This window comes from Nipponia nippon, unplaced genomic scaffold (genome assembly GCF_047370975.1).
Source record: "Nipponia nippon isolate SJK-2023a ecotype South Korea unplaced genomic scaffold, ASM4737097v1 scaffold_5, whole genome shotgun sequence".
Classification (NCBI taxonomy): Eukaryota; Metazoa; Chordata; class Aves; order Pelecaniformes; family Threskiornithidae; genus Nipponia; species Nipponia nippon.
In genome coordinates this window covers 100484262-100494060 of record NW_028262369.1, presented here as the reverse complement: position 1 = coordinate 100494060, position 9799 = coordinate 100484262, and the positions used below count along the sequence as shown (strand labels likewise).

General features: G+C 51.4%; 1 protein-coding gene across 3 annotated transcripts in view; it reads left to right on the top strand.

The window, feature by feature from the left end:
• The first annotated feature begins 2821 nt into the window (after positions 1 to 2821).
• ACVR1 (activin A receptor type 1) overlaps positions 2822 to 9799 on the top strand; it is a 66754-nt gene continuing 59776 nt past the window's right edge. The window contains exon 1 of one of the 3 annotated variants that reach the window (XM_087731198.1): positions 2822 to 3012. In XM_087731198.1, the coding sequence (XP_087587324.1) occupies positions 3005 to 3012 (8 nt within the window). In that variant the 5' untranslated portion in view covers positions 2822 to 3004. Of the gene's footprint in view, positions 3013 to 3674; positions 3735 to 9799 lie in introns of those variants that run through there. The other 2 variants (XM_087731200.1, XM_087731197.1) reach the window with 2 other exon arrangements.

Genomic DNA, 9799 nt, shown 5'->3' with positions numbered 1-9799 from the left:
ATGGTCCTTGTTAGAGCTGTATTTTCTCCTGAGCAACACCTACACATGAGCTACTTGAATGTCACATTCAGTTATTTGGCAGTACACTGTGGAAAATTACTAGCCTTGTACTGTTGAGCCAAATGTAGACCTATCTGTATTTTTAAGGGAATTAGTGTTCTTTTCTCTGTTTAAAACATTCCTATTACTCATAATGAGTCAAATCCTGGCCCTATTCGGAGAGTGGTGCATAAATGGGCCGTACGCACCAAGAAGCTTCCGAGGGAGCACTTCCCAAACCCTCTGTGCACCTGCCTTTTCCCAAGGGAAGCAGCATTCACCTCCCACCCCAACACCACCGCTGTGATTACTACCCGCATTGTCCCAGCCTGACTCGTCCTACATCTCCATGTCTTCTGTTTTCACTGCTCTTAGTCCCTCACCTCCTGTCTCACAGATGCTCATGCCACTGCTTGGAAAGCGCGTATGTGTTGAGAAAAAGAACAAAATACATCCTCTGCCATATAGGAGAAATGACACAGGGCACAGCACGCCTCTCCTCTGGCCTGAAATCTTTCCCTGCCGCCTCCACAGCTGCAGGCAGCAGTTCAGCCAGCCTCCGAGTCTCGTTACCGTCGCAAGAACATGGTTTGCTGCTGTCCTTGCGCAGACCTTTGGTGTCTGCCTCCCCTGGATCAGGAAGGAAACCTCTGCGGTTTGCCCGCTGGTATGTGCTGTGGGTTGTGAAAGCCCGCTGGGCTCCAGGTCCATTGGCAGCAGAGCTGTGCGTGGCTGTGTTGCCTGGGAAAACAACCACGGTCTACCTCAGCCACAGGCACAGAACGACGCTCCCGGGCGGGTGAGAGCATACCACAGGGCGATGATGGCAGCCCCACGTTGATCGCAGAGGGACATGTAATAGCTGATAAAGGCCAAAGTCTTTGGGAACAAAGTTAATGTTTCAGACAGGGTTTGACAAACGAGAGCTGACAGAATGGTTTCACACAGCCTGAACTGCTGGTGTCGCAAGACTCGCCTTCCTCGCTGCCTACGGAGCGCTCTGCCATCGCATCGCTGTCTCAAGGAAACACGGAGCGTCATGGGGAAGCCCTGTATCATGGGACTGAAGTCAGGAAGGTACGCGGAACATCAGATGGTCAATATTATTTGGGAATTTCTGATGTAGTTGGTCTTCTCAGAATTGTTCAGCCTTGTTTAAAATGCAGGTTTTCATGTCCTTAATTCATCACGTGATAATTTAAGTGCTCCGTTCACAGTAATTAGATGCAACTATTCTGGAAATCTGCTTTATTATCCCCCTTAGAAAGAAACCTGTGCCTTTTCAGGAACTTCCAGTGATGTTTATTTAGTGCAACTGGCACAGTGACTGTGGTTCAACCCAGAATGAGGGTGTTTATATCATGGTAGTCCCAACATACCCTAAAGTGGTGCAAAAGTTGCCCATAGCCCAATTCTTGTTGTTGTGTGCTTTTCTCTTCCTTCAGGTTTCTTGGCAGTTAACGGTTGGACTGGATGATCTCAGAGGTCTTTTCCAACCTTAATAATTCAATGATTCTATGACTCTGATTCTGTGATTCTATGATCCCCGAGGGTGGTGCACGGGCGCATGCCTGGCGATCCCACCCGCCACCCGTCCCGGGCCGTGCTGCTGCAGGGGTGCTGGTGTGCTCCCCCGGCCCGGCCGCGGCCGCCTCTGCCCCAGCATCAGGGAAGCTGGCTGCCCCGTGCCCCTGTTTGCTGCCGGGGGTCCTCCACCTTCCCCCGGCCAGTGAGGGTCTGCTGGGCCTCGGGCAGCTGGAGCCGCCCCGCGCTGTGGCCTGCTACCGGAGTGGAGGTCCCGGCTCTCAGGCCCGGCTGGGGGTGACCCCGTTACTCGGGGAGGGAGCCGCTGGCTCCCTGCCCCAGGCGAGGACGGCGGGGCACTGCCCATCCCAGGGGACACAGCCCGGAGCCCACCTGCCTTTGGTGAGGACAGCGGCCTTTCTGCTGCTTATCGGTACCGCGGGTCAGGCTGCTCCGCAGGACCGGTTCCTGCGGTGGTGCCTGTGGAGGCTGAACAGGATCACAGAACCACAGAATGCTTTGGGGTGGAAGGGCCCTTTCCAGGCCATCCAGTGCATTCCCGTGCTGAGGACCCCCGGGCTGGATGCAGGGCTCCAGGGGGGTCTCCCCAGAGCGGGGCAGAGGGGCAGAATCCCCCCCCTCGCCCCGCTGCCCACGCTGCGGGGGACACAGCCCAGGAGATGCTTGGCTTTCTGGGCTGTGAGCACATCGCCGGCTCGCGTCCAGCTTTTCGTCTATCAGCACCCCCAAGCCCTCCTCGGCAGGGCTGCGCCCCATCCCTTCATCCCCCAGCCCGTACTGAACAGAATCATAGAACGATCCCTTGGTTCTTTGGCCAGTGAGCCGTTCGCAGGGCAGCGGCGCGGAAACGGCCGGCCCCGGCCCCCAGGCCCCCATGTCCCCAGGTCCCCAGGCCCCCGGCCCCCAGGCCCCCACGTCCCCAGGCCCCCAGGCCCCCACGTCCCCAGGCCCCCGGCCCCCCGGCCCCCAGGCCCCCAGGCCCCCACGTCCCCACGTCCCCGGCCCCCAGCCCCCCAGGCCCCCAGGCCCCCACGTCCCCAGGCCCCCACGTCCCCAGGCCCCCACGTCCCCAGGCCCCCACGTCCCCAGGCCGCGGCCCGGCTCCCGCCCGCCCACACAGGCTGAGGCCGGGGCCGCGGGGCACCGCCAGGGGGCGCGGCGCGGCGCGGCGGGGCGGGGCGGGGCGGGCGGAAGTGACGCGACGGCCCGGGAGTGACGGCTGCCGGCGGCCATTGGCGGGGCGGGGCGCTCCCCCCGCCGCCCCCGCCGCCGCCGCCGCCCCCGCCGCGCCGCGCCTTTGTCAGCGCTCCGCCGCCGCGGGCATGCGGGCGGGCCGCGGGCAGGGCGAGCGCCGGGCCTAGCGCGGCCCCCGCGCCGCCCATGGCCAGCCCGCCGCGGCCCTAGCGCGACCGCCGCTGCCATGAGGAGGTGAGTGCGGCCGGCTCGGGCCCGGTGGCGCGGGGCTGCGGGAGGAGGCGGCCCGCGCCGTGACCGGCCGCGGGGAGCCGCGGCGGGGGCGCCGCCAGCCGGGACGGGCGCTCCGGGCGGGCCTGAGGGGCCCTGGCTGCCGCGGCGGGCCCTGCCCCTGCTCCGCCGCGGGCCCTGCGCGGGGGGCGCCGTGCAGTGCGGGGGTGGGCGGCGGGGGGTCGCCCCCGGCGCCGGCGGGGCGCAGCGAGCAGGCGACTCTTCTCGCGGAGCGGGGAGCGGCGGGTGCCGCGTTCCCCGGCGCCCGGGCTCGGCTGCGGCGCCGGGGCGGCGCTGGGTCTCGGCCGCGGGAGGAGACACAAAGGATTTCGGTTCCCCGTGGCGGTGGCAGAACGGGCCCGTGGTGGGCGGCAGTGCCGCCCTGCTCCCCGCCGAGCGGGCTGCTGTGCCCGCAGAGGGGGGCACTCACCTGCGTCGCTCCCTCTTCTTTTTTTTTTTTTTTTCCTTTTTTTTAAAAACTACATAAAGTTATCCCAGTGGGAGGTGCAGAGCTGTGCTGCATCAGAAGGAGCTCTCTAAGCGTGACCGTGCTGGCGTTACCAGTGTCAATACGCTGAAGGCCTGTGCTTTAATAGGAAAAAGAAAGTTACCGGCCGAAGTCCCTTGTGCGTATTAATCTGCTGAAGGCACTTCTCCCTCTGCCAAATGCGACGGTGTTTTGCAGGGTGAGTCAGTGGAGGTCTAAATCGGCCTGCTTATTTACCGTCATGCAGCTTTGAATTTCGGGAGGGAACAAAGGGGGAGGCAGGGCTGTTGCCTGAACTCTTGTCAAGGCTTTTGCTGGTGATGGAGGACGGGTCGCTGGAAGCAGGCAGTCATTTCGGCCTGCTCGGATCTGCGCGTTCACCTCCAGGCTTTTAAAACCGCACGCTGGTCTATGAAAGCTGGGGCATGGATAGAGGAGGGGAGGCCGCTTGGGCAGTCTCTCCAACTCTGTTAGTCTATAAAAATGTGTTAAAACAACTTGTTTGCAGCGGTTGTTTTACAGTAAACTGGGACTAAACCACTTTATTTTCTCCAAATTGAGAGAAAAACTCATCTTCGGCAGGTTTTGAAAGAGTAGGGGTTTACATAGGTGTGCTGGAGGGACTAGTTCATCAAAACAGTGTTGTTACTGGTGGCATCACAAGGTGGAAACTTTCAGATTCTGCACTGAGCTGCAGAACCGGCACTTTTGTATAAAAACGCTTTTTAGAAATGATGCATTGAGCTTTCAGAAGAAAACAGGTTCTTTTCCCAAATCTCACGTGTTTCTTTGGTATGCATTGAAGCTCATCTGTCATGGATCTCAGCCTTTCATTTAAGAAAACTCCTACAGTTGTAGCAGTTTGCTGTGGGCAATGACAGGTCTATTTTTAAATCTTCAGTTTTCTTTTGTTTCCTGTAATAGGATCTTTACTACGATCGTTATTCTTCATCTTCAGAGAAACGGTAGTGACCTGGAATGCAGCAGGCACTTTGTAAATACTCTCCAAGTTCTGTCCTTGAAGGTCTAGTACTGTTTGAAGAGTACTGGCTTGCCTTGAAAGTGAGATCGGCGAAAGCTGAAATCCTGGATGTGGAAAGCTCTCAAGTGCATGTCTGGTTCCTTTGATGACCATAACTTCTTTTTGGAGGAGGTGTTACAGATCTATTTCAGGGGAACAAAACGTTCCTGTATGCGCCCTGCTCTCCCTCGGAGGTGTTAAGTGTGTGCAATGTTTTGAGAGGTTTGCCTTCCATCTCAGTATTTTGTTTGCTGGGATAAGACCTGCATTCCTCTGCTTGTGTCGGGGGGCGGGGGTGCTGCTCCTTGCCCAATGGCACAGGGCTTGGGAGTAGTTACTGATTGTAAATCTCTGCTTATTTGTCTTCTCATGCTGTAATGACAGCTGCGTTTCATTTTGTCTGCTTCTGTCTCCATTTCAGGACAAACTTTAAGGTCTGTTGCTGTGACTTAGATCACCCCTCAACCGTTTCAGTTTGTAAATAATAAGCTTTTACAGGCCTCAGTCGTAGTTAGGCCAAAACTATAGAAGGTGAGGCCATTATTTAAATGAAACAACCTGAGGGAAGAAAACTGTGTTATATTTTTTTAGCTTTAAGTCTTATAACACGTTTCAAAGTTGCAAGCTGAGAAAGGAAAATCCTACTGACCTGGTACTGATGATGTTTCCAGAGACATCGTGGACAGTCTCTGCATAAGTTCCACTGCACAGTAACTGTTGCTAACTCGTTTTCTCATGACTTGTTTTTATACCTGTGTTAGAAAACTGGAAATATTTTGGTTGCATAGCTGTTGAGGTTGTTACTTAATGTTTATACTCTCTGTAGAGAATACTATGGCTGCGTTAGTTACTTACCAAAGTATTTGTGAAGACCTGAATGGTACATGCAGAAGTACAGCCTCACCCTCCATGGAGTTAACTCATAAAGTAACTTTGGTTGTATTGCATTCTTGGAGCTTGCAATTTAACACACTTTGAGACATGAGAATTTTTTTTATGCCTTAGTAGCTAGCTATTTGATATTCTGATGATTGTGTACACTCTTCTATATCAGCATATATTAAGTTGGTTGCATTTTTTCTGCTGAGGTGACCTGCTAAAGCTCACCTCTAACACCATTTAGAAAGATTCTTCCGCGGGAGAATGTGAATGTGTTGAGGAGCTGAGGTGAAAGGGGAAGGCTAAATATAGCTGTTTCCGGCAAAACTTATCTGTTTTTGAGGCTAGCTCTCCGAATGAAATTTATGTCTTCCCAAGCCTACAGGAGGGTTTCTTTTCCTGTTTTACTCTTCATAGATAACGTTGTAGTTGTCCGCAGCCTGACTGCGGTCGGTATGTCCCAGTGCAGTTGTAAGGGAAAACAGAGAGATTGGTGGCCAGGGCTGGGGGAGACGGGAAGGCATGTGGCAGTGTAACTTGACATGGTGTCGTTTGCCTGTCTTTAGTCTGTGTCCAGCAGGGAAGGAATGGAGACTTGCACCATCTTGCCAAAACTGCCAGACACAGCAACAGCAGAGGCATCAAATAGCTGATTTGGGAGGGATGCAAATGAGTCTGGGAGAGGGATAAAAATCGTGTAGAGAAACATCCTCTCTCTCTCTCAACCCCTGCTCTGTCCTTGCATTGCTCTTTCACAAGCCGCACTTCTTGGGAAGGGAGAAAGCAGTGGGCTCTTTAGCAGTGAAGAAGCTCTTGGGGTAGGAAGAGAACATAGGCGGGGGAAGGAACACCAGTGGGGTGTTGTGGGTGGGTTGTGTTTGTGTGTTTTGTTGTTTTTTTGGCCAGCTGGTATTCTGAAGTCATGCTTAAATTTAATGAAAGCCTGATGCTAAAATAGGATCTAGGGACAGCCGTTGTAAAATAATTAGGCACCCTTTTAGTCCCCTTATCCCTGCCGAAAAAAAAAGCTGCTTGAATTCGCTTGCATTCTTGGGTATTTGAACTCTCAAATGGGCATCTCAAAATCTCTTGTATCTTTTTCTCTCTTCTACTGTGTATAAACTGGTTAAAAACTTAGCCCACTCACCTGTGCTGTGCCCACCACAGTGGTGGTGTTGAATGCAGGGGTTTTCAAAGTGATAATTGCTCTCTTCCAGCCTCTCCGTGTATGAGAATTCACGGAGATCTGTTGGGGTGGATTGCACGTTGGCCTTGGTGAGGGTATGCACGTGTGTTAGGTGATAGTTTATTTGCTTTGAGATCTGAGGGTAGTCAGGACTCGGACAGTTTACGAGCATGTTAGTTGCAAAGGTACCCGACACTGTCTAAAAACACACCTTCTAAATCCTGCTGTAGGCAACTTCAGTGACTACATATGAAGGACGTAAGTCACTTACATCTTTTACAGATATGTACAGATATGTAAAATAAGGAATGATAGTATTTCTTAGCAGTGTTGGAAAGCTGAATTCACATAAGTTTACAAAGTGGTTTGGGGTCATGAATTTAGAAAATGCTATTGACTGTGAAATGTATGGAATTCCATGGAAATGCTCTTGAGAAATTCCTCTTTTTTTCACTATGTTTGCAGCCAAAACACAGTTTTAGACTAATGCTTTCAAAAGCGTAAAAGCATAGTCAAATCGCAATAGGTAGTTGTGATGAAGTCGTTTTCTTTGTTATATTGGACCATGAGCATGCACGTGACCCATTTCAGCTGATGGGTAATCCCTTCCTTAACTGTGGTCTTTTGCAATTATGTGTATACAGCTCAGTGTTCACAGGTTCCTATTTCAAAGTGATGTGCATTTGTAAATCTTACTGGTTTTCAGTACACGCTCTCAAAATTTTACTCATAGCAAGATCTACAGTGAACCGTCTGTGATTATAAAGTAGCATTGAATCTAGCATTTGACGTTAATTCTGTGGGATGCTAACCATTTTGTAGAAGGAACATCAAGAGTGTGCCAATATTCCTAGTGAAATAAGTACATTACTACTTCTTTATGTGAAAGAAAGTAGTAATGTGTTTTAGAAACGTGATGGTGTTCTTTGCTAGCAGTTCAGATGCCGACTTTCCCCTGGAAGGCCAGAACTGACCTTATGATTCATCTGCCGGTGCATAGTCAACATCAGGTGCTGCATCACGGTCTTTGCCAGTTATTATACAATCCTGTCTTTAAACAGGCTTCTTTTGATCTGCTCTTTCATTTCATGCTGAATTCATCCTGCTTGCCGGTGCTCCACCTTGTTTGCTGAACCAGTACTGGCCGTGAATATTGCTCTGTGGCATGGTGGCTATGCCTGGCAGGCCAGGCAGCGCGCTGGATCCCAGGACCTGTTGGATGGAGGATTCTGCCCAGTTCTGGTTAGAACACGTTTTGCATTCTTTGTGCCTGCAAATCAGTGTGCCACCGGCTCTTCAACACCTCTAAAGCCCCCAAGGTCAACGTCCCCATCTCAAGTGATCCCGCTCTGTTCTGTTTAAGTACAAAGGCAGCATAAGTCTCTAAGCAATTAGGATAACTCATTGTCCTTCAGATCGGCAGTTTCTTTGTGCTCGGGACCTGTCGTTTTAGTTTTACGTGGGGGTGGCTCAGTCTTGTTCCACAAAGCTTTGTGGGAGGGTGTAGATGCAGCGTGTCTAAATAAATGGACTCCTTTGCTAAGGAGAGGAGTGTTTGAAAGGAAATATTATAGAGGTCTTAAAGTCATGATTGAAATGTGAGTAAATGGGAAGTGATGATTTTACATTACTTCTTACGATGTAAGAAATAGGGAACACTATGTGTAGTCAATAGTCAGCAGTTTTAAAACTAAAAAAAAAGTAGGTTTTGTGTGGTGCCTGTTCAAGTTACAGAATGATTGCAGTGGGACATTCAAGAGGTTTGGTTTTTTTTAAGAAAGGAATTGGATATGTTTGACAATCTGTGGGTGGACCATTAAATGCAGTGGTGCAGATGCAGTTTTGGGCTCGGGAATTGTGCCTCTGACTGGGAAGCAGGGGGTTGGGGGCAGAGGAGGGTGGAAGAATGACCTTTGCATGCTATGTCCTTGTGCTTCTTCCTAAGCTTCTGCTACTAACCTCTTCTGGAGTCAGCAGGTTGTTGTTGAGTTAGGTGTACATTTTGTTGTTGTTCTGCTTCTCCTGTTGACCTGAAAAGGCAGGTAAATGGTTGCTCATCCCCAGAAGTCATTTTTGTCAGTGCATCTCCCCGTTGTGAAATGCTCCTGGCAGTGTCAAACCACGTTACTGTTCGCTACTTGCAGTGCTTCTGAAAAGATGCATATGGAAGTGTCTGTAGCTTGTTGTAAATTAACTCAGGTCTGTTTTAGGAAGACTACGGCTTGATTAGGAAAAGCTTATTAAACCAGAAGACCTCCTGTTTGGTGATTGTCCAAGGCAGACTTTGGACTCTTCATTTGCCCTGTCTGAAATGAACAAAGATGGAGGTAGATGGTGGAGGGGAACACCAGTGGCTGTTATCAAGGCCTTTTTACAAAAGAGCAGATGATGCTGCAACACTTAACCTTCTGTCCTAAGCACCTGGAACATTCCTTCTCAGCATGCTGAAGCCACAGATCGTCCTCAGTTGAATGGAAACTGGTAGGAGGACCTCTTCCTCATCTTACGGAGCAGTTGTAACTAGTTGTGCTCACTGGAGGTCAGGCATTTCTTGTTCTGACTACAAACCTTACCTCTCTGCTAATAAGCTGCAGAAGAGAGGCCAACAAACACCTCTTCTAATTGCAGGTCTGCTGTTTGTCTGGCAAGTGTCCTGTAACAGTAGGAGCAGGTTGGCAGCTTTTCGGCAGCTGCCTCTGGCTGGGCGGATAGCTTGGAGGCTAGAAGTGGCTTCCTTTTGAAGTCCTGCAAGCTGCTGATCTCTGCTTTCATGAGTCGGTGTGCCTCAGCAGGCCCCTCCAACCTTCCTCTCCGAATGGCCTGGGGTTCCTGGCTGAGCAGTTTTAGGCAGTTGGTGCTGTGATTGCGCAAGCCTTTTCGCTGGCTACTAATGCCAGGGAAGTAAGTAGTCGTGCTTGTCCCTCTCCATCTGCTGTTCTTGCCTTTTCTGGCATCTCTGTGGCCATGCGGTGAACTGGATGAGGCATTAATTTGGTTAAAACTTAGTCTGTCTTTGCCAGATTAGTTCTCACCCGGATTAATTCCTGGTTTGTTTTTTCGTGCTGGTTCTAAGGAGGGATCTCTGAGGGTACGAGTGGCTGGGCAGACGTGGAGAACTGCGTGTGCTACCTTGACGTGTTTGCGAAAAAAGTTGCCTTACTTGAGCGCGTGGTGGGCA